Raw genomic sequence first — 25,104 nt, forward strand, 5'->3', positions numbered from 1 at the left:
AGAGGACCACTAAGAACAGCAGCGGCTGTGGAGTGGAGCCTGCCTGAAACTGTGAGACACGCTATGTGTGCTGTAGATGGCAGAGCCCGAGACCTGCAGCTACTCTGGAGTCCAGAAGATCATGAGTCCCAGATGTCAGACACTGAGCTTCACACTGGCAGACTTTGGTTTGATGGCTTTGGTTCATGACTGTGCTCTGTTTATCCCATCTTGGGATAAGAAAATATTTATTTTGATTTTACAAAAATCCACAATTATGAGACCTTGGATATTTTAGAGAAATTTGGTAATTTTAGAGAGGAGAGACTTTTAGACTTGTAGAAACTGGATTTTTTAGAAAGACCTTGAATGTTTTTAAAAGACTTTAGACTTTTAAGCATTAAAAATTTTAAAGACTGTTAGACTTAAAACTTGGAGTGTTTTATATTGTCATACTGATGATGTTTTGGGAATAAGAAAGAAAAACTTATGGTTTAACAGCAATGTGTCTGTGTGTCAAATTGACAAGGTGTTAATAATTTCCTGGTTGGTTTTCTTTTGTCAAATTTGGCACAAGCTAGAGTAATCTGGGAAAGAGGAACTTTAATTGAGGAAAATACCTCCATCCAAATTGCCTGTAGGCAAGCCTTTGGGGCATTTTCTTAATTAATGACTGACTTAGAAGGGCCCAGCCCATTGTGGGTAATGCCATCCCTGTGCATTTGGTCCTGACTTGTGTGAGAAGGCGGGCTGGGCAGGTCCTGAGGACCAAGTCAGTAAGCAGCACTCTTCCAAGGCCTCTGCTTCAGTTCCTGCCTCCAGGTGCCTGCCTTGCATTTCTTTCCTGACTTCTCGGTGATGGCCTAGGTGTGGAAGTGTAAGATGAAAAACCCTGTCCTCCTCCACACACTTTTGGTCACAGTGTTTTTATCACAACAACAGAAACCCTAGGACACCATCTCAAAAACTACATAATAGATCCAGCCAGACCATTTGTCAGAGTCAGCCCTCAATAACATGCGCTCCGAACAGCTTCTCTCAAAGTTCATGACACACTGAGGCTGATGAAGTTCCTCCATTCACGTGTAGCAAAGTACACAGGTCCAGAGACAAGCTGATGAGAGCGCCTAGCTCGCAACCTCTTCTCTTCATCAGCTAGCCCCTCTCTTCTAAAGCTACCACCAAGGAAACCTGGAGAAGCATCTGCCTCCACCCCCAGCCAACTACATCTGGTGAACAAGCTGCACATGGAAGAATGCAAGAGCAGAACACAGAAACATTTTCAAAAGCAAGGACAGAACTGGGGGCTGACCCAGCGGGTAAAGCACTTCCCAAGAAAGCACGAGGGCCTGAATTCAAATCCCCATTACCCACGTGAGAACTGGGGCGGTAGCATCCACCTGCAATCCCAGGGCATCTCCAGGAAGATGGAAGGCAAAGGCAGGAGGAGCCAGGGATGCTCTCAGGCCACACCTCTGACATAAGCAGCAGTGAACATCGAAAGAGAGAGCCTGCCTCAAGTAAGGTGGAAAGTGAGAACAGACACCGGAGGTCGTCCTACAACCTCCACACATGAACTGTGTCACGCGCACACATGCACACGCACACACACACATAATAAAGGTATGTTCCTAAAATACATTGCAGGAAATGCAGAGATCATGCAGTAGGCAGAAAGATGTAAAGTATCATGAATAAAATCTGCATCCCCACAGAAGCCAAGCTGCCAAAATCACAAGGCATCAACACTGAGGTTCAACTCAATAAGAGGCTTCTTTAATTTTTTTATTTTTCTCTCAAACATTGCATCCCAACCGCAGTTTCCCCTTCCTCCATCCTGTCTTCTCCCCCACCCGACCTCCCCGCTCCCCCAGATCTACTGCTCCTCGTTTCCTTCCTCCCAGGGATGCCAACAGAACACGGCATAGCCAGTTGTCTGGCTTTCCGGGGAGATGAGGTTTGTCATTAGCAACAAAGTCTCACTGTCTAACCAAGTTGTCCCTAAACCAATCAGGTAACTCAGCTACATGTTCTTCTTCCTCATACTCTGGGATTCCAGGTGTGCACTGCCGCACTAAGCATTTTGGTATTAAATGTTTCAAACATGAAATATTAACTCTTCACATTCTCACAAGCTCCAGAAGGAAAGGCTATTTCAGGCCTGTGAGAGGGCTCCACAGTCAGAGGGCCGCTCTGTCTTCTGGATGGGTGACTGTCCCCCTTCCCTTTCCCACTGATGCCATTTAAATTTTATGAGACAAACAACAGTAACCTAGGGTGGAAATAATTTACCTTCCAACTGTTCTCTCTCTCTCTCTCTCTCTCTCTCTCTCTCTCGCTCTCTCTCTCTCACACACACACACACACACACACACACACACACACACACATGGTTGCAGACCAAAAAAAGACTGTTCAGAGCTCTGTGATGAATTACATCATAACTTCTCCCACATAGCGGTGTCAAAAGTTTACACAATGCTTTTCAGTGTGTGTATGACCTTTCCATGGCCATTTATTCATCACTTATGACATATTACCTACCCTACATGCCATTCGTAAGCACCATCAAGGACAAAGTGACTTCTTCTACATTGTCTGCCATTTAAAACAATAACAGAAGATTCCCCAACAGAGGTCAAGGTCACATGTCTCCAAGACACGTGTGAATGAGTCAACAGTCATCACAAATAAAAATGTTCCACACTGTCAATCACCAGGTGCTCGGAGAACTCTGTCTATGAGGGCGTTCTCTTGGAGACCAGCCTCCCTGGCAGGCAGAAAAGCAGAAGGTGCCCGTGAGAGGTGACAGCTCAGGAAGCTGGGGACACTTCCAGCATCTCCTGTGGAAAACAAGAGGTCACTACCATAATGAGCATTGCACAGGCAGCCAGGATGGGGACTGACCCACATGCTATTATAGTAGGAAGACAAAAGGGACAAGGGCACACTATCCTCTAGAACACTGACTTCAAAATAAAAGTCGAGGAAAAAATAAATAGAATTAGCTGCTGGAATCATGAGATGAAGTAACATTCATGACCCATCCTTCAAACGGCAGCCATTAAAGCAGACTTGAGAGCACATACTGAAGGAACACGCATGTGGTGATTTCCCTGCAAAGAAAACGGAACCAGCAAACATGGTGGCACACACCTGTAATTCCAGAACTCAGAAGGCTGAAGTTTGCCTGGAAACACAGGAAGACCCTACCTCCAAGACAAAGTTAAAAACAAAACTGAGTGTGTGTGTGTGTGTGTGTGTGTGTGTGTGTGTGTGTAAAACAATATAACATACACAACATACATCCTCTAATATGTGACATTTTCTTCATGTGATGGAGGGACATTGTAGGATCATTTTCTTCATATTATTTTGTCTGAGTGGACTCAATGCATGTATGTACACATGTGCTAGTATATGGATGGGATGCCTGTGCACTGTGCATGTTTATACACATGTGCAAATGCACAGGTGGGGTGCCTGTGCTGTATACAGATGTGCAAGTGCACAGGTGGGGTGCCTGTGCATGTATGTACATAGGAGCAAGTGCACGGGCTGGGGTGCCTGTGCTATATACAGATGTGCAAGTGCACAGGTGGGGTACCTATGCATGTATGTACACATGGGTAAGTGCACAGGTGGGGTGCTTGTGCACGTATGTACACATGGGTAAGTGCACAGGTGGGGTGCTTGTGCATGTATGTACACATGGGCAAGTGCACGGGTGGGGTGCCTGTGCATGTGTGTACACATGGGCAAGTGTACAAATGGGGTGCCTGTGCATGTGTGTACACATGGGCAAGCGCAAGGGTGGGGTGCCTGTGCATGTCTATACACATGTGCAAGTGCATAGGTGGGGTGCTTATGCATGTGTATACATATGCATGTGAAGGCCAGAGGTCAACCTTAGGTGTCATCTTCAAGCACAGTCTTCCTTGTTTTATTGAGAAAGGATCTCTCATGGGCTGAACTCATCAGCTAGGCTGGCTGGCTATCAAGCTCCAGGAATCCACTTGTCTTTGTTTACCTAGTGCTGGGATAAGTACATGATAGCACACTTGGCTTTTGTACACGAGTTCTGGGGTTCAAACTCGGGTCTTTCAGGGTGCTAGATCCTTAGCCCTCTTGGCATTTTCTGCTTGTTACTCAGGAACTTAGATTTGTTTCTTAATTTAAAACAGACAGAAATTAGGGTTGGACAGTGGTGGTACATGCCTTTAATACCAGCACTCGGGAGACAGAAACAGGCAGATCTTTGAGTTCAAGTCCAGACTGGTCTACAAAGTGTGTTCCAGGACATTCAGGGGGAAACACACAGAAAATCCTTGCCTCAAAATTTAAAAAAAAAAAAAAGGAAAGAAGAAAAGAAGGAAGGGAGGGAGGGAGGGAGGGAAGGAGGGAGGGAGAAAGGGAGAGAGAAGGGAGAGAGGGAGGGAAGGAGGGAAGGAAGGAAGGAAGGAAGGAAGGAAGGAAGGAAGGAAGGAAGGAAGGAAGGAAGGAACTGGGGTTGGGAAATGGCTCAGCAGTTGAGAGTACCTCTGTTCTTGCAGAGGACCTCCATTTGGTCCCCAGAACCTACACTGGCTGACTCACAGGGGATCAAACGCTTTCTTTTGGTGTCTATGGGCACCTGCATTCCCGTGTGCATACACATAATGATAAGAGACCAGGCAAGCAAAGATGGACGGGCAGCCTAAGCAGATGCGCAGCAAGACTAGCTCTGATGGTCAAGGAATAAAGGAGACAAAGGGATGTAGCTCAGTTGGCTGCCAGCGATCCTGGAACTGGGAGGTGGAGGCAGCAAGATCATCCCCAGCTACACAGGAGTTCAAGATCCTGTCTCAGAAACAAACAAAGAAGAAGAAAGCAGAGCCAAAGAAAGCCAGGGTTCTGGAGGAGCAATGAGGCCAGAAGGGACAGAGGAGGAGGAGAGGACTGCAGACACCAGCTCTGGAAGCCCCACTCACAAGAGAAGAGCTGTCTTCCCCCGCTAGTGGGAATAAAGGCCACTGGAGCCATTAGATGGGAAGAGCCTGCATCCCACCACATTTTGAAGGTCACCCTGCCATCTCCCCAGCCTAGCAATTTGGTTTCGGTGTCAGTTGCTTACTGGTCCACTGAGCTGTCAGACACTTTTTCTCAAGTATAAAACTGAGGTCCCACTCTAGGTGTCCTGAGCAAGGAGGATGCTGTTGCCACCAGCAGCCGGGGCGGAGGGTGATGGCAGCCAGGGTAGGGGTGATGGCAGTTGGGTGGGGGTGATGGCAGCTGGGCCGGGGTGATGGCAGCTGGGCTGGGGTGATGGCAGCTGGGGTGGGGGTGATGGCAGCTGGGGTGGGGGTGATGGCAGTTGGGATGGGGGTGATGGCAGCTGGGCCGGGGTGATGGCAGCTGGGCCGGGGTGATGGCAGCTGGGGTGGGGGTGATGGCAGCGGGGTGGGGGTGATGGCAGCTGGGCCGGGGTGATGGCAGCTGGGCGGGGGTGATGGCACAGGACACAGAAGAGAGCCAATGGGATGCTCACCGGATGGTGAGTGACAACAGCCACAGTTGACTGAAGACAGGGCGCTCAGCACTGTCACCAGTGTTAAAGCAAATCCATACATGTAATTCACAGGTTTAAAAAGGACACTGGGAAACCGCCTCATCCACAATGAAACCCTTTGCTATTCGTGTCTTAGCTTAAGTTTATTAATATTAATAATATTTTATTAATTCTTTGAGAAGTCATACATCGTATTTTGACCATGTCCACCCGCCCTCACCTCCCTACCCACCAGACTCAGAATTTTCTTCTTCATTCCCATCCCACCCAGTTAATCCTGAGAGGGGCCTGCCCTAGACTGTGGCCATCCTACCAGGTATCGTGGTGTTAAGGAACGATGACTCCTCCTCTCCTGACAGCTATCGAACACCAATAGCTCCTCAGTCCGTGAAAAGACTCTGCCCGTCTCCTCCCCGGCACCACAATAGGGTTTTGTCTGGCTTGAGTTTTTGCGGGCTTTGTGCATCCTGTGCCAACTGCTGTGCGGTCATACGTGCAGCTGCCCTGCCGTGCGGTCATACGCGCAGCTGCCCTGCCATGCAGTCATACGCGCAGCTGCCCTGCCGTGCGGTCATACGTGCAGCTGCCCTGCCGTGCGGTCATACGTGCAGCTGCCCTGCCGTGCGGTCATATGTGCAGCTGCCCTGCTGTACGCAGAAGACACCGTTCCACTGAAGTTATCCAGTGCTCCGCCATGCAGATCCTTGAGCCTTGATGGGAGGGGTGTGATGTGTATGTCCCATAGAGCTGAGGACTCCAGTGCCTTATTCCCTGCAAGGGGGGCAGTTGAGGGTTTCTGTGTTCACTGAGATCTAAAAGGAGGACCTTGGCCGAGGGCTGAGAGAGGGACGAATCTATGGATATAGCAGTAAGTCCTTAGAATGCATTTTAATACTGTGTCCATTTAGCGTCTCCCCTGGACCTATCTAGCCACAGTTCTTGGTCACGTTCACACTGTGCAGTATGGATCCCATCTCATGGTGCACCTTAGAACCAATCAGAAAGTACCCAGTTACTCCCATAACACTGGTACCACTGTTGCACCCGTGAACATAGCTTGACAAGGCCATCATTATTATAACTTACAGGGCTCAAAACTGGATAAAGTTAATGGTTGGTTACGTTTCTGGTCGCATGCATAACACCTTCTAGTACTATGAAAGCTACCCAGTAGGGATGAAGCTACTAGGTGAGTACCACCTTGGTGTCTCCATTTGTGCTACCCAAGTACATAGTGTCTTAAGCAATAGTGCCCATCAGTTCAGGAGAGCAACCAAGAGCACTGGCAATAGCCTATACTGCTTGGTGTTTATGCAACATCAGCCAAAAGATCAAAAGGAGATAACCTACTCCTGGAACTGAGGTTTTTATTTGCTAGCATGTAATATCTAGTTGGGTTGTTGTCTTCCCCCCTCTTAGAAGGCTTCCTTGTGGCTTTTTCAAAATGGCTTTTGCATTAGCTGTCCCTCTCCAGATTCCTTCCTCCACCCTGACCTTGCAGCCCCTACCCCACCGCAAGCTTTCCCGTTCCTTTACTCAGTCTTAAGCCTTTATAATACTACTCCAGTCTATCTTCCCCTGCCCTTGAAATCACCTCACCCCCAAAGCCCCTTACTAAATTCCTGACTTCTATGGGTATTCCAAATGAAACGCACATATCTGAAAATTCAAAGTTAACATCCAGACATGAGAAAAGACATGTAACATTTGTCTTTCTGGGTATGGGTTACCTCACTTAGAATGGTTGACTCCAGCCCCATCAATTTACCTGCAGATTTCACGATCTCATTTTCACTAACATCTTAGTTAATTTTATTACTCTTGGTATATGTTCATATTTGTATGAGCACATTTGCATGTGTATACATGCCTGTGGACACCAGAGGTCAGCTCTCAGGCACCCTCTGCCTTTTTCTTTTGAGGCAGTCTCACTGTCCTGGAACTTACCAGGTAGGTCAGGCTGGCTAGCTAGTGAGCCCCAGGGACCCACCTCTCTCCGTCCTCTCTGCACTGCACAGCCTCACCCCACCTTAACGCGGGTGCTGGGATCCAAACTCAGTACCTAGACTTGAGGACTTCACCCACTGAGTTCTCTATAGCCCCATGCCCAGCTTTGCTTTAACATGGACTGGGAGGCACAGACTCAGGTCTCATTCCTTTGAGGCCAGCATTTTCACCAACTGAACCATCTCTCAAGACCCTAATTTTATTCTTTAAATGAGATGGGTTCAGGATGCAACTCCCTACCCTGATTAGACTCTGTGAATGTGAGGAGTGGGTTCCCAGGCAAGCCCAAAAAAGCCTGTCTTGCTAAGATGACACAAGTGTGAGCAGTATTACATGGGGATCCTCTCAGAAAGTCAGCAAATCCTGAGGTCCATAATTCTCACAGTGAGCCCAACATCTCACAGGATCACCGAGAACACAATGCCTATTTGTCAAGCCCAGTGGTTCTCAATCTTCCTAATGCTATGACCTCTTAATACAGTTCCTCTTGTTGTGGTGACCCTTTCCACAATCACAAAATTATTTTCATTGCTACTTCATAGGTGTAATTTTGCTACTGTTATGAACTGTAATGTAAATATCTGATATGCAGATGGACTTAGACAACCCCTGTGAAAGGATTGTTCAACTGCCGCAAAAGTTGCAACTCACGGGCTAAGAATGCTGGTCAACCCCAAGAAAAGCTCTTATGAGAACAGCGTCACTTTCAGAGGGGACACACACACACACACACACACACACACACACACAAAAAAAAAAAAAAAAAAAAAAAAAAAACACAGACCAAAGATCATGGACACTATGGTGGTTTGAATAAGAGAGGCCCCGTAGGCTCGTACATTGGAAGGTTTAGGGAGTGGCACTATTTGACAGGATAAAGAGGTGTGGCCTTGTAGGAGTGAGTGTGGCCTTTTGGGGGCAGGTATGTCAACAGCAGTAGACTCTGAGGTTTCAAAACCCCATACCAGGTCCCGTGTCTCTCTCTTCCAGATGCCTGTGGAGCGGGATGCAGAACTCTCAACTTCTCCAGCACCATATCTGCCTGTGTGCCCATCATGGCAATAATGGACTAACCCTCTGAAATGTAAGCAAGTTCCAATTAAATGTTTTCTTTTCTAAGACTTGCCATGGCCATGGTGTCTCTTCACAGCACCAGAACACTTGACTAAGGCAGGCACTACACAGAACGACAGAGAGGCATGTTTGACAGGCAGCAGGATCACACATGTCCTAGGCTGGGGACCCCTAACCTCCCCGAGACATACAGAAATGAAGCCCCTGCTAAGGTCGCATGGCTATTAAGGAGTAGGGGCTAGACTGAACCGGGCCCAGCCTGCCCCACAAGGCTGACTAGTATTTCTGAGAAGCAGATGTCATTTCATTGGCAGGAGTCGGGTGGGCGGCTGTCGGCAAGCACCGCAGTTGCTGCCAGGGCTTGCAAGAAAAAGAGCAGCTTTTCCTTCCAGGCTGCTGCATTCGAGGCAGAAGAGGCAGGGCCAGCCACCCAGCTCGAGTGATGGGCCAGGCTTCCCTGTAGAGGGAGGAGAGGCGTGCTGATGTCAGATGTCAAAGGGCGGCTGACTCCCTGTAAAGAGGCTGTTTCTAGCTGAACTCATCCGACTCAGAACAGTTTTCGTGACCCCGAGGACTGGGCTGGAAGACGCTGCTGAATCTCCCGAAGGGTTGGGAATCCTCATCTCTCTCTCTCTCACACCGCCCTCATCTGCTATGTCCAGAAACCAAATGGGGGCCCTGGAGAGAGAATTCGCACTCACGAAGTCTCAGGCTGGAGACCCGTTATCCCATACAGTGAACCCCAAGTGGCCATGCCCATGAACTCTTCAGCCCTACCCTATTCAGTTTTGTCCCCAAAATATAATTCAAGAATTAGCTTCATCCTGCTTTTTATACTCCCAACCCCATATTCCTGTTCATACCTTCTCTTTCCTCCTGGCCATCCAGTGTTCTGACCCCCCTCCCTCACGCCAGCAGAACTGCTGGGAACAGGGATGTCCATGTCCTGGTCTCCGCTCCTCCACAGTCACACCCAAAGAATTAGCCAAGGCACAGACCAACATCTGACTTCCCTAGGAGAAAGTCTGCACGATTGCCGTCACCTACAAGTGTCTTTTAAGGCATTTCTCCTTCCTAGCTAATCGCATACACAAGTACACACTACAAATCTACTCCACGGTGGTGTGAAGTCACATGTATTCTGCCCAGAACAGCTTGTGATAGCCTGCTCATGTGTCTGGAGGAAATACTACCCAGGCTCCTGCCTGAGGGCACCTGAACTGGAATCAGTCAGAGGAAAGGCAGGAAGGATATAGCAGGCACTGCTTCCTCCAAAGTGGGTGATAAGATTCCAGAGATGGCTCCCAGGGATACAGAGGTGGCTCCCAGGGACACAGAGATGGCGCCCAGGCACATAGAGGAGGCTCCCGGGGACACAGAGGTGACTCCCAGGTACACAGAGATGGCCTCCAGGGACACGGAAGACACTCTCAGCCCCTCACAAATCCAGAGTTCTCAGACCACCACATTCCCAGATCCCTGGCCTTGGAGTCCCTCCTGTCCCTAACTTCCCAGCCAGGACAAAGGCCCAGTACACTTGTATATCCTGTCTCACCTTCCTCATGGCCCCTGACACACTCCATTCCCAGGACACTGGCCAGGAGTCCTCTCCTACTGGCTCTGTGGACTCAGTCACTAAACTCTCCACTGGCTTATTACCTGTCTCCCTCCCCCAAGTTCCATCTCTGTAGCCATTGTCCTGATGAACGGGGATCCTCCAGGACAAAAGCAACTTTCTAATGGGACCCTTTGCTCCAGGTTTCCAACTACCCACACTGCCCCTAGTCTCCATTCCTCTTCTAGAATGGTTGGAGCAGCCACCTGGCCTCCAACCTCTCTCTACTCCCTCGCTCCTAAGAAACCTGTCCATCTGAACTAATTTTGTTTGGAGACAGGGTCTTACATAGCCCAGGCTATCCTTAAACTTGCCTGTGTAACCAAGGCTAGCCTTGAACTCTTGGTCCTCCTGCCTCTCCCTCCCACATGCTGGGATCACAGGTATTTGTCAGATCTCCACCAGACCTAATCTGGTCAAGACTATTATCCTCTCTAGTCCCTGGAATAGTGATCAGCCCTGCTGCCCAATCTCCCCACTGACCTGCTCTTCCTGAAGACAATTTACTGACTCAAACACGTGAAAGGCCTCATGCCTTCATGAGGATCCCATCCCCATTCAGGAGGGGTCCAGTCACGTAACACATCAGAGCTTACATCACACCTGTTACACACCAGACTCTGAATGAGCTCTTGAAGTCACCTAACCTCTCTGACTGTTTCTTTACCTGTGAAACAGGGTAGCAACAGTAACGATCTCCCTTCTGCCAGTTATTATACCCCTAGGACACAAGAGGATGTGCAGAAAAGTCCCCAATGCTGTTGGTTCCATAAGGGACACATTCAAGTAGAAGGCACAGAGATCTGTCACCTTCCTCCAGCCCATAGGCCTCTGTCTCCTCCGTCACCTTCCCCAGTGCAGGCCGAATGGTGGGGGTCTACATAAGATGTGACACTGACTCGGTGACATAAAACAAAATGGGGGTGGGGGTGAGGTTTCATGTAGTCCAGGCTGACCTTGAACTCACTAGCTACTGGAGGATGATCTTGAACTCCTGATCCTCTTGACTCCATCTCTCTCAGGCTAGGATGACAGGCTTACACTATTACCCTGGTATCATGCATTTCTGGGGACAGACAAGAGCTGCGTACATACTGAGCAAGCACTCTATGATCTGCTGAACCCCAAGTTTCCGCTTCTCATCACTGGAAACACACAGTCTCCTGCACCCAGGCACTGGGAAGGCACAAATCCATCATATCTGTGTCACTGTTACTGTCCTGATGTCTCAGCTCTCATCCAGGCAGTCACTGTGCACACAGACAAGGGGTCTCGGGCCAATCTCACCGTTCTAAACACAGATGACAGCACAGTCCTGGTGGCATCCACAGAGATCAGGCCCCTCGTCCTCTCTGGGGGATGTCATGGGGCCCATTCTACAAAGCCCCTGGGGCACCTACACAGTGCACAAAACACCCAAAACACTATTCCTTGGCATCTCAAGCATCAAATTTAGGACTTCAACAATAATATAGCGAAATTAAAATACCACACTGAATATTTGGATTCATATTTTTATTCCAAAATATAAGTGCAGGGTTTTAAAGAGACAAGCCATCAGAAAAGGTTCCGGCTTAGTAACACACAGTGTAATTTTCACTTTTCTGTTCTTTTCCTTTTTGAACAATCTGCATCCCACAGTGACAAAAAAAAAATGAAAGCAGAGGAGAAAGACAGAGTAGAGCCTACCTAACTGAGCGGGCGGGCAGGGTTTCTCGCAGTCAACAGCTGAGCCAGCTCGAAGGCATGGCTGCAGCCACCCTGGGGAGAGTGTCAGAGAAGGTAAAGAGACAAGAGCCGGGTAGACGGGTAAGGTGTGGAGCTCCTAAGACTGGACAGGCGTCGGGAGCTAAGCACTAGACAGGTGGGTCAGCAAGGAAAAGTGAGGGTGTAGTTGGGGTTTTTATTACTCTTCTGTCTCTTTTGGGGGGGGCTGCCACCCAGCTCCCAAATAAATCACACAGAGGTTTATTCTTTTTTCTAAGAACACCCAGCTTTAGCTTGGCTTGTTTCTTGCCAGCTTTTTTCAAATTATCCTGTCTACCTTTTACTTCTGGCCTTTTACCTTTCTCTATTCTGTATACCTTTCTTTACCTCTTACTCCGTAGCTGGCTGTGTAGCTGGGTGACTGCAATTGGAGTCCTCCTCCTTCTTCTCTTGCTTTTTGCTCTCTCTCTCTCTCTCTCTCTCTCTCTCTCTCTCTCTCTCTCTCTCCAGATTTTTCCTTCTATTTATTCTCTCTACTTGGCAGCCCCGCCTATTCTTTCTCCTGCCTGGCTATTGGCTGTCCAGCTCTTTATTAGACCAATCAGGTGTTTTAGACAGGCAAAGTAACACAACTTCACAGAGCTAAACAAATGCAACATAAAAGAATGCAACATATCCTTTAATTATTAGACAAATGTTTCATAGCATAAACAAAAGTAACACATCTTAAAATAATATTCTACAACAGAGAAGCTGAAATGCCTTCATCTGAACAGCAGCACTGGGGGGTTCTGGGCAGGAAATACTATCAAACAGGCAGTCTAGAAAGGTTACTGAGGACAGAGTGTGAGACTGGAGAGAAAGTCATTGGTTAAGAAGCTTTTAAAAGGGCCCAGCAAGAGTCGATGCTTGAGCATTAGCATGTAAGGGAGAGAGGAGGCTACCCCAGATCTAGTGACTGTCTGAGTGGGGCGTTTGGAGAAAGAGATGCTATGTTTGCAGTGGAACAATTCACAAAAGCCAGAGTGAGTACGTGTTTGTGTGCCAGTATATGTGCATGTATGTATGTGCACCTGTGTTCGTGTATGTGGGTATACATGTATGTGTGTATGTATGTGTTCCCGTGTTTGTGTATGTGGGTCTACATCCATGTGTGTATGCATGTGTGTTCCCGTGTTTGTGCATGGGGCTATGTGTGCATCATACGCACAGGGAGACTAAAAGTTAATGTTAGATGTCTTCCTCAGTTGTTCCTCACCTCATCTTTTGAGACAAGGTCTCTCATTGAGCCTGGAGCTGGACAAGTCTGCTAGACTGGCTGGCCAGCGAGCCTCAGGGATCCTCCTGTCTCCTCGGCACTGGGATTACAGCACTTACCACCATGCCCAGCTTTTTACATGAGGTCTGGGGATCCAATCTCAGGTTCGCACACTTACATGACGAGTATTTCACTGAGTGGGCCATCTCCCCAATCCTTAGGAGACTGTTGCTAAAGCACAAATCGCCAGCCTCCTGTGCCGTTTGTTTCCGGAGATCTGGGTTGGCATGCAAGAACCCCCATTTCTAACAGTTCCGGGGTATGATGGTGCTGCCACCTGGGAGCACAGGTTAAGCCCGTGTGAGGTACTGCTGCTATTGACCACACCTGACACTGAAGCAGATGTGTCAGTGACACATGGCAGACACGTTAAGGGAGACCTACCAAACCGCTAATATGAAGGGTCTCACAAGATGTGTTCCCAAACCTCTCCTGGCTGGCTAAGTCAGTCAGTTGTGACTATCAGGTTCTTCTCCGCTAGAATTTTATGACTCCCGGGAAGAGAGGCATATAAGGTGACCAGATATGATGTCACCATCTAAGAAACTTGGGAAATGGGAGAGAAGGTTCTTTGCAAACAGTCTTGCTCCTGAAAGGGAGCTAAGAGGTTCCGGGAAAGTCCTCTGCTTCTCTCGTCCCCTGGGCACACATGGCAGCCTGTGAGCCGCTGAATGGCTCTTCTTGGCGGCTGCTGCTCCTGGAAGCCTGGGGCACGGAAGAGGCCTTCCAGAACAAATGCTGAGCTGAGCTGGAAAGTAAGGGTGTGTCCTGGATCAACACTCCCCCAGCAGGGGGATGGGGCTGGGAGTCAGAGATAAATACTCTCTTCCTCTGCTGCACGTCTAGTAGAAGGCTGGAAGTGCATTCCAGGCTTCCCCTCCCCGGGACTTGTTGCCAGCTGCAGGCTGTGGAAGCCAGGGCTGTCCCTCCTCCTTGACACTGTCCCCTTTCCTTCCCCGAGACAGCTTTCCAGCGGGAGCTGCCTCTTCTGAGCCTTCTCTCAGCCTCCTGGTTTTCAGCGAGCCAAGAAAAGGCCAGTGTGATGGTTGACACTGATTGTTAGCTTGACAGTCACCCAGGAGACAAACCTCTGGCCATGCCACTGAGGGGGTTTCTAGGATGGGCTAATTGTGGTGGGGAGACACTATCCCATGGGCTAGGGTCCTAGACTGAATAAAAATGAGAAAAGCAACAAAGCACTAGCATTCCCTTCCCTGTGTCCCGCCTGCGGATGCAAGGTGAACTTGAACTCCTACCACCATGAATTCCCGGCCAGGATGGACTGCACCCTCAACCATCAGCCAAAACAGTGGCTTTGTCATGAATTTTGTCATAGCAACAAAAAGATGGGTAAGACAACAAAAGATAGGTAGACAACAAGGGGCAGACGAGAGGCTCGCTCCACATCAGAGGAGAGTGACGTGCCCTGAACAGAACCTCCTGCTCCATCCAAGACTGCCCATCTTGTAAATAATTCAAAAATAAGAATTAAAGGAATAAAATAAACTGAAAGAAAGGCAGAATGGAAGAAACGACACCTAAGTGCAGGAGCCTGGAGACAACACAGACTATAGACACAGCATAGGCACCAGGGGCGGGATGGAGTCAGGAGCAGGAGAGAAAGAGGCTTGATCAAAGACCACCAGGGAAGGCAATATTGGGCAAGGAAATGCGTGCTGCAGAGTGACAAGCCACAGACTGGCCTCACTAGAGCTACAAACAGAAGAGAACCAAGTCCACGCATGGAGAAGAGCTGCCCCTCAAGACTCACGTTGGGTCCCTGGAGGAAGTGACCAGATGGGGGGCCAACACGATCCCAGCCTTCACCTCTCGAAACTTTCAACTCAATAGCTGACATTTGGCTTCACCAGGAAGGATATTACAGACTTCGTAGATGAACCAAGTCAAGGAGAGGGGCACTGAGCACCCTGAGCGCCAGACGCCAGATCTGGGCAAAGTCAAAGAGGGGAGGGGGACAAACGTGTGTTTAACATCTGTCTCTACTGAACTCTAAAGCGGCCGCCCTCACCTGATGGAGGAGGGTCTTCTGTTTATGTGTTACTTTCATTGGTTAATATCCTCCACCACTCACCCTTCCTGATGCTGTAGCCCTTTAATGCAGGTCCTCATAAGATTGTGATCCCCGATCAAAAAGTTATTTTCGTTGCTACTTCGTTAACTAGAATTTTTGCTACTGTTACAGTTACAGATCGTAATGTAAATATCTGATTTGCAGGAGATCTGATGTGCAGCCTGGGGGGTTCAAGACCCACAGGCTGAGAAGCCCTCCTCTAGCAGGAAGGAAGGAGATGAGTTTCACACTGTCCAATACACTACAGCCTGCCAAGTTCTCATAACTGTGCCTAGGGCCTCGTACATCCATTATACAACACAGGTAACCACTGTCTTCCTCCAACCTCCTCTGTAAAAGAGCTACTGTATTCCACTGGAGGGGAGGGATCACTATTTACCTTGCTCATGGTCATGTGGCCTGACGCACTTGGGCAGAGACACCACAGTGGTATAGGTGTGGTGAAGGTAGAGGTGCTTCCTACCTCCTGGCAGGCAGGAGCAGAGAGCCAGGAAGGGACGAATGACAAGACCACCAACCAAAGACCCATCCCCAGTAACTCTCTTCCTCTGCTACATCTAATGTCCTGAAGTTTAAAGAATCTCCCAAAGTAGCAATATCCTAAGCTGGGGAGTAACCTAACATATGAACCTACAAGAGGTATTTCATATTCAAACCATAACACACATGAAATCATGTTACCTAAAAGAAGCTTTTCACAAGCCAGCGAAATGGTTCAGCAGACAGAGGTACTTGCCACTAAACCTGAGGACCTAAATTCAATCCCCAAAACTCAAGTGACGGAAGGAGAAAACAGACTCCATTTTTGCTGGCATGTTGTCATCTGACCTCAACAAACAAGTCATGGCTCATGTGTGTGCATCACACAAACATGAACACATAAACACACAAAACACAGACACCAGACAGAAACACACACTAATTAATCAACTAAATACTTTCTTTTAAATATCAGTGTGAAAATAGCTTTCTAAACCAGGGTTTATGGCACGGACCTGTGATACCAGCTAGTTAGGAGGGTGAGGTGGGAAAAATCCTAAGTTCAAAGTTAGCCTGGGGTTCAGAGGAAGTTCAAGTGAGTTGTCTCAGTCACTCAGTGAGATCCTATTTCAAATTTTAAAAAGAAAACTAGGATACAGCTCACTGGCAGAGTACTTGTCTAACATGTATAAGAACTGAAAACCAAGATCAGTATAGAGTAAGGACATGTACAAAGTCCTGAGTTCAAATCCAGCATAAAAGATGGATAGATGGATAGACAGACAGACAGACAGACAGATATCAAGTACTTTTTCAGGATCCAATGCCCTCGTTCCCCTTCCTTCTTGGTTCTGAAGTCACATCTTACTCGATGCTATGATGTGACTCCCCTCTCCCCAGGGGTTGGCACTGTGAAGGGGTGGAGTGGCAGAACCTTTGGTGTAGTCTGCCTAGAGACACGGGTCACTGGGGGTTATTACATCTGCCTCTGAAGTTGGCCTGAGCCTTCTGCTCCCTTGAGCGGCCCCAGCTGTGCCACCATGCTCTCCGTCTGACTCAGACTGCACAGTGAGCCGACGTAAATCCTGCCTCTCAGCGGCTGCTCTTGTCAGGGATCTTATCTCAGCAACCAGAAAACTATCACACTTGGCCAAATCAGTCGTTTCGATTCCCAGTGCATTACAGGCAAACAAAAAGGAAAAGTTGGTGGTTTGCCCCTTGCTTGGAATGTCCACCTCCTTTGTCTTCTGTCTTTAACTCTCCTTTTCAAAATTATCCCAAAGGAAGATGTCTTCCCTCACTCCCACCCCAATGTAACTGGTTTTGACCTTTCTCTCTAAGCCTTACAACCCTTATGAATGGAAATTCTGCATGTTGGGCACTACATAAGTGTATTTATCACATTTGTGAGCTGGTAAAGACAAGTGCTCAAAACACAATGGATTCTCAGTGAACTGTTAAAGCATCACACGGAAGACATCACAGTACCAGGCACCCTGCTCTAAATTACCGAGTTATCAGCCCTCGTCATCTTCCCTGAAATACATATAACGAAACAAGATGAATCATAGCCTTAAACAGACCCAATCTCCCCCACGGTACCACGGCAACATGCATGAAATCATCGCTCACACCAATGAGAAACTTCTAGAGCGCTGTCTAGCACACAGAAAACTCCAGTTCCTTCCCATCTGCGGAAACCAGTGACAACAATCAGCTAACTTCTCACACCTACCCCACAGTAAAAGTCTATGAGCAGAGTTTGAAAAGCAACCAGTCCACCATGGAGAAAGCCATTTTACGTGTCCTGAGGAGTTAGGTCACCTTCTGTCTTAAGCCAGACGCTAACCATGCTCCACTCTCTGGGAGTTTTTAAAACAACCTTCCCCACAGGGTCCACACAACCTGAAAACGATCTTTCCAAGAACGTTGGAGGTAACAGGATGCAATGACGTCACTGTGAGTAATGTGGTCAGAATATGCTATTAAATGTAACCTTTCACTCCACTCTACCTGGGTCTTTTTAAAAGATATGAAAATAAACAATTAACAAATTTGTTAAATTATTTGTAATTTGTATCCAAATTGTCTAAAATAGCACAATACAAAAACGAAATAATCCTAGAAAACATAATAACGCCAGGGACACCAATGTATACCAAACAAAATGAGGCTCACCACCACCCCCAAATCAAGCCACAGGTTAAATGGGGAAGGGGAATTTCTGAGATTTTGCCACTCATTTGGGGGTCCTCCCCCCAATAACGATATTCTAAGAATAACATGTTGTACAACTTCTGTGAAACCTGCCTCTCCCTCCAGCCCATGCACCTCGCGATGCCCCAAGATCTGCTGGGTGACATATGAGATCCAAAGTGGAGGGATAAAAATAGCCTGGTCCTCAAAAAGGCAGATAGCCACCAGACAGCTGAGTCACTTTGAAGCCCATTTTGACTACCGAGAGGGGCATTTCACCCTGCTCCTGCTTCGCAAGCTTCACGCAAGCTCACAACCCACCAGGTTGGAAACCTCCACCAGGCTCCCGGGTGGAAGACCAGGATGCCTTTTAACTTCCCCTCCTCCTGCGGGGTCATGATTCGGGAGTGAACTTTTAATAATTCAGATAGCTCACGTCAGTCCAGTGACTCACTTGGAAGGGAGGATTTGAGAAAGGCTTTAGGGAGCCATCATAAGCTAGCGACAGACTCCTTATTTCTGTGGCCCTAGTGGACCACCCGGACCTGACAATGGCCAGAAAGGAATAGGATGGGAAGTAGGAGGAGGCGAGCTCAGAGGCCATCAGCATTGTCCCGCAGTGGGAAACCCTGGGCAAGGAAAAGAGAGACTAAAGAGGCTAGTTGTGCGCGTCGCGGGCTAGGGGACTCTCACCTACCACGTCCCCGCCCTCTGTCACCCGGGAAAGCAGCTCGGAACCCTGAACTAACTCTTTCTGGCCTTCCTCGGTGCTGGAGTTGTGGGCGGGATGCTGATGGCCCGGGGCCCTGGCTGCCCAGCCGCAGGCTAGCAGAGCAAAGGCCCCAGAGGACTTTGTCTTCGGCCGCCGCAGCACGGGGGCTCCCCTTGGTGCCGAGAAGCCAAACCCTGGGCCAGGAGAAACAGCAGGAAGAGATCGAGGTTCCTGGCCCGCAGCTCATCTGGTCCCCTGCCCCGTCACCCATTTCCTAGGCCACCGGCTGCGCGACCACGCCAGGGATCTTCCTTACCGGGGAGTCGTAGGAAAAGGCGCACTCGTTCTTGTAGACACGGTCTCCCGACCTGGGCACGCGGATCGTGGGCATGTGCGGCACCAGCAGCTCGCCCAGGTCCCCTGCAGCCATCTTCCTGCCGCCGCTCGGCACGCTGAACAGGGCGCCCCGGCGCTGCATGGCCGCGGAGCGCAGCGGGCCTGGGAAGGAGCGCAGCGCAGCGGAAGAGCGGGACCCGGGAGCTATTGCCGTGCGGGCTGGAGATCCGCTCCGCCTGGGGCTCAGCTCCAGCAGGGGAGATACGGCCCTTGCCCGGGCGGGCGGGAGAGCGGGCGGGAGCTGCTATTTTTAATCCAATGGCGAGTCGCCGGCCCAGCTGCAGCGTCAGGCGGGGCGCGCGCCAGCCGCAGCGCCGGGGAGGGGGATGCCGAGCCGGTGGGGACGCAGGAATTGGAGTTGGGGAGGTCCGGGGGTCCCCGAGCACGGAGCCCAGCCCGCCGTGGTCAGCACCTCGGGGATGCAATCTCCAGTTATCCAGGACCAGGTCCGGGGAATCCCGCACAAAAAGCGGTGTGCAGCGCGACCTCCCCCTCCATCGAAAAGGGGTGGGTGGGACTCGAGTGTTGCCTAGCTCTCGTGCTCTTCCTTGCTCTCACTTTTTAACATGCAAAGCTCCATAAAAGACACTAGGATCCATCAGGGCCTAGAGAGGGGAAGAGGTATATATTATTTTCTTGTGATAATACAAGGTTTTCTTAGTTGTTGCGAGGGGAGGTGTCTTTTTTTTTTTTCTGGCTTTACAGTATCTCCTGTATGACTCAAGGTCCCCTGTTGAACATTCGGTGGCCTGATTTGAGGATCTATACGCAAAGGTACATAATCCTGCACTTGCTTGTGGATTCTTCAAAATAAAATAATGAATGGGGGAGGGTCTTAATAATGTGCCAATAGAGCCAGCCTACAGTGTGGTTTAGTTCCATTCTTACAGCACAAGTCCTACTTCATTGAGGTTTGCTAACTTCATTCAGCATACTAACATACAACCAGAACATAGCACTTCACCATACCCAGAATCAGCAAATCCAGACAGGATGGTCGTGAACGTTGTTGTTGCTGTCACTGAATTTCCTTTTTCCATATTGCCTTGGAACAAAGAATTAGATACATCTCTTGACTTCCTCGCTATCCAGTAGGATCTGGGTCTGTTCACAAATTGATTATAGAGAGAAGCTTGATTTAAAATGTTCAAAACATAAAGTCCAATAATGGATTGAATACAAATCAAATCAGTGAGATTTGTTTCTTATCGTTGCAGATGATAAAAGATTTATCAAATTAGCCCAGGTTTGAGAAATGCTGTCATACATGTTGGTGGGAACGAAAATTGCAAACACCTGAAAGGTATTTTTGTTTTTATTTTTGTTGTTGTTTGAAACAGACTCTCACTTTGTATCCCAAGCTGATCTTGAACTCCTGGTGATCCTCTTGCCTCAGCCTAATCCATCATCCTCATGTGGTCCCCCAAAGCTGGGATTTCAGGCTTGTGCTATCAGCATTAAACTTCTGGAAGGAAATTTAATGCCACAGATGTTAATTTTATATGCATACACTGTTTTCCCAGCAATCTCCTGTGTGGCATTTATGCCACATTTAAATTCAATCTGGGTAGGCTACTTGTTGGAGCACTGTTTCTAACAGAGGACTGGGAACAAAGAAAAGGCCCATCAATAGGAAGTAGTTTCTGTAAAGTACCTCTGAAAACAATGAAGTCGCTCTGCGCTGTCATCAGTCACAGCACTGATGGAAACAAAATGCAGTTCAGTGTGGGAGAGCCAGGCACGTGTGTCCTGCTGAGCCCTCCTTCCCGTCAGCTCTGCCCGTTCCTGTACACACTTGTGTGCATACCTTTTGGTCCCCAAATATCTCTTAGAAAATATGCAGGCTATACAGTTGTTGAGATGGTGGAGAGGAACAGAAAGCCTGCAGTCACATGGAATGTGTTTACCACCCTGTACTTTTCTATATGGTTCTAATGGTTTTGTTTCCCTTTGCTTGTCTGTGACCCTGGGATTGAACCCAAGAGCCTGTTGCTATTAGTCACGTACTCTGCCACTAAGCTACATCCCCAGCTCCTTTTAAAACTATATATTGAGACAAGGTCTAGCTAAGTTGTCCAGGATGGCCTTGAACTTGCCATTGCCCCATACCCAGTTTCAACATCTTATTAGATACATGCATCACTAACTAAAATCAGACCTCATGATATGGCTCAGCAGATAAAGGTGAATGCTGTTTAAGCCTAGTGACCTGAGGTCAATCCCCGGAACCCATATGAAGGTAGAAACAGAGAATTGACTCTATAAAGCTGTGTTCCGACCTCTCTACATTCAATGAGAGGAGAGAGAAAGATGTTAATAAAAAAATTAACTAAAATTCAATTATAAAAAACATCTTAGGTTCAATAGCCAGTGACAAAAGTTGAAGGCCATTGCTGTATCACTGCAATGTACACCAACCCTTTTTCCTATAACAACAGAGATTGAAATGGTGGACAATAAGTAGGTAGTGTTGCACACATGTAATTGCTTGGAAGCAAAAGATATCAAAAATTCAAGGCTAGCATTAGCTACACAGTGAGTTCCAGGTTAGCCTGAGCAACAAAGAGAATCCATCTCAAAACAAAATAAATCACAGGAAGTGATTGTTGATGGAGGGAGGGCTTGCTTTTCGTGCCGGTCAGTTAGCTTATACCCGAAATAATCACACAGAAATTGTATTAATTAAATCACTGCCTGGCCCATTATCTCTGGCCTCTTATTGGCTAACTCTCAGATCTTGAGTCAACCCATTTCTAATAATCTGTATGTCACCACGAGGTCGTGGCTTATCTGGAAAGATTTAGCATGTATGACCTGGCAGCTCCATGGCGGCTCTCCATCTGTGCCCTTCTTCCCAGCATTCAGTTTTGTCTACTTCGCCTATCTAAGTGCTGCCCTATCAAAAGGCCAAGGCAGTTTTTTAAATTCAACCAATGAAAGCAACACACAGACAGAAGAACCTCCTACACCAAGTGATATTTGCAGAACACACCAAAGTCAAAGAGACTTCCCATAGCAGAAGTTACTAGTCTGGGGACTGTGACAACTTCAGTCCCTATCTATGACCTTCCAGAGAGCTAATGAGTATGTGCCAAGTATGCAAACATAGAAGCATATTCATTTATGTGTAGGAAAATATCATATATGGAAACTGATGCAAACCTATGTGCATAGCAAAAAGCCACTGGCATCCCAGATGATAGCTCTAACCACAGCAAAGGAAAATGGACATCAACTAAACACTGAGAGATAATTAAACTATGTACAACTACTCAAACATGCAAATCTTAAAATGATCATTATGGACTTTGTCTTAATATTTTTACTGTATCTTGGTTAACATGCAATTCTTGTGTAATACTACTGAAAGTCAGTTAAATAGGGCCAGGCATAGTGGCACACACCTCTAATCCCAGCATTTGGGAGGCAGAGGCAGGAGGATCTCTGTGAGTTCAAGTTCAAGGCCAGCCTGGTCTACAGAGTAAGGTCCAGGACAGCCAAGGCTGTTGCACAGAGAAACCCTGTCTTGAAACGCCAAACATGAAAATCAAAATAAATAAATAAATAAAATTCAAAAAGAAAGGAACCTAGGTCAGTTAAACAAACCCATCTTTGATAAACTAGAAAGACAGATTTACGTGGCTCTGTTTGTAAGTTGGTCATAAGATTTTGTTTCTGCTTTCAGTTTGTCTCCAACAAGATCGCAAGTGTTATCCAACATAAAACATTATGAAGACAAAACCTGAGCAAAAGAGACTTTACTGAATTAAGAAAATGTCCTCATCAAGACATTTTAAGGCTGGAGACAGTGACATGTGCATGTAGTCCCATCTACTTGGGAGGCTAAGAAAAGAAGATGTCTGGGTCCAGGAGTTCAAGACCAGCCTGTGCAACACACTCAGTCCAACCAAATGGAAGGGAGGGATGGAGGGAGGGAGGTATAGAGGGAGGGAGGAAGGGAGGAATGAAGGGGGAGAGGGAGGGATGAAGGGGGAGAGGGAGGGAAGGAAGGAAAAAGAGAGAGAAAGTGAGAAAGAGAGAGAAAGGCAGACAGACAGACAGACAGACATAGGAGGAACATCTGGTTCAATTACTGCAAACTTTAACCTTAGTTTTTTAAATCCTAGATATGAGCTCATAACTGGCCTGCTTTATTTCTCTGCACATAGCCCTGAATCAACAAGCGGATTGAAGAAGCAATGACAAATCAACACTTAATTTCTAACAAATCCAATGTCTCATCATTTCAGACTCACTTTTGCCACATCAAAGGACTATGGTCGCAGGCCATTGTGCTTCGGCCCAGATTTCCCCACCACATCCTAGCAGAGCTCAGTTAAGCAGGTAGCATTCTGGGGCCCCTCCCCTGCCCTTCAAAGTCCACCTCACTACCGTATTTCTGAAGATATTAACTGTTCCCTAAGGAGAGATGAAGGGGCGCCAGCTTTAGTTGAACATTCTCTCCTCTCATGTCTTCTTCTTCTTCTTCTTCTTCTTCTTCTTCTTCTTCTTCTTCTTCTTCTTCTTCTTCTTCTTCTTCTTCTTCCTCCTCCTCCTCCTCCTCCTCCTCCTCCTCCTCTTCCTCTTCCTCTTTTTCTTCCTCCTCCTTCCTCTCTTCCTCATCCTCCTTTTCCTCTTCTTTTCTGGTTTTTCAAGACAGGGTTTGGGACATGCTCTGTAGAGCAAGCTGGCCTCAAACTCACAGAAATCCACCTGTCTCTGCCTCCAGAGCACTGGGATTAAAGGCATATGCCACCCCCACCCAGTTAATCTCAGCCCTTTCAAATGCAGTTGCTTTTCCATGAAGTTCTTTCTAACAGCTTCAACAACTCTCAGAGATCCATCTTTACAAATGATAGCCATGGGCTCAGCAGGTTAGAAAGTACACTGTTCTTGTAGGGGACCCATGTTCAGTTCCAGAAAGTTCACAATCTCTTGTAACTCCAGCTACAGAGGGTCCCAACACTTCTTCTCTCCTTCACAGGCATCTTGCATGCACAAAAGTGTAAGAGAACATGTGAACGTGCACACAATATTAAACAATAATACTAAATTACAGCATCTCAGTGGTGAAGAATGTTTATTTAACATATGCAAAGCCCTGCATTTGATCCTGCATTTGAGCACATGAAAATAAATGCCAACAAATACTAGAACCCTTGCTGTCTGTCATCAGAAACTCCTTTTTTATTCCCGTTTTTTGAGACTGGGTTTCTCTGTAGCTTTGGTGCTTTTCCTGAAACTAACTTATAGACCAGGCTGGCCCCAAACTCACAGAGATCGTCTGTCTCTGCCTCCCGAGTGCTGGGATTAAAGGTGTGCACCACCACTGCGGGGCTCAGAAACTCCATTATGACAGTTGCTCCTCAGCATAGGTTCCATGTCTCAATCTGTGAGCTCTGTATTTGTGCAATGTTGACTACCCAGAACAGTCTTATTCAGGGCCTTCAGTAAGCCCTGACAAGTGACTGACTCATCTTAGTGACATTGTAATAAATGCTCTCTGCAGCCAGCGTTGTGCATCTTTGGTAAAATTCACTTCTGCACAAATGTTATTCCATGAACTAACAGAGGTTACATCAAAGGTGATATGAAAATTAGTTATAGTGACTGATGCCAAAGGGGAAAATTGAGGGAATCTGCACAGTAAAAACGATATAATAATTATTTCAATTAATGAAATAGCTCTTGACCTTGGAGGTTTGACGGTAATGTCAGTGATTCCAAAAGAGCCACTTCCAATGAGACTTGTGTAGGTGAGACCTCCAATCCTGCGGTAACCTTCATGATAAGTACCATTTTCTAACTGCAAAACAATAGGCTCTGATAAAAGAAAATTATGGTGTTTTCCCCTTGAGACAATTCTACAAAGTCATGATGCTTATATAGATTATCCAGGGGCCAGGGAGAAGACTCAGTGGGTAAGAGCACTTGCTATGCAAATATGAAGACCTGAGTTCAAATACCCAGTGCCCACATG

The 25,104-nt window shown here is 47.6% G+C and overlaps 1 protein-coding gene and 1 long non-coding RNA gene across 3 annotated transcripts in view; one reads left to right on the plus strand and one right to left on the minus strand.

Annotated features, from left to right (window-relative positions):
- Usp13 (ubiquitin specific peptidase 13) overlaps nt 1-19,276 on the minus strand; it is a 117,509-nt gene extending 98,233 nt beyond the window's left edge. The window contains exon 1 of one of the 2 annotated variants that reach the window (XM_048429900.3): nt 19,045-19,276. In XM_048429900.3, coding sequence (XP_048285857.1) covers nt 19,045-19,206 — 162 coding nt within the window. In that variant the 5' untranslated portion in view covers nt 19,207-19,276. The remainder of the gene's footprint in view (nt 1-19,044) is intronic. The other variant, XM_048429899.3, reaches the window with a different exon arrangement.
- Nucleotides 19,277-19,515: 239 nt separating this feature from the next.
- Nucleotides 19,516-23,027, plus strand: LOC148118841 (uncharacterized). The gene is made up of 3 exons (XR_015735791.1): nt 19,516-19,898; nt 20,342-20,427; nt 22,810-23,027. It is a non-coding gene; the product is annotated as an uncharacterized LOC148118841 (long non-coding RNA).
- The last annotated feature ends 2,077 nt before the right edge of the window (nt 23,028-25,104 follow it).

Source organism: Myodes glareolus, chromosome 20 (assembly GCF_982192425.1).
Source record: "Myodes glareolus chromosome 20, mMyoGla1.1, whole genome shotgun sequence".
Classification (NCBI taxonomy): domain Eukaryota; kingdom Metazoa; phylum Chordata; class Mammalia; order Rodentia; family Cricetidae; genus Myodes; species Myodes glareolus.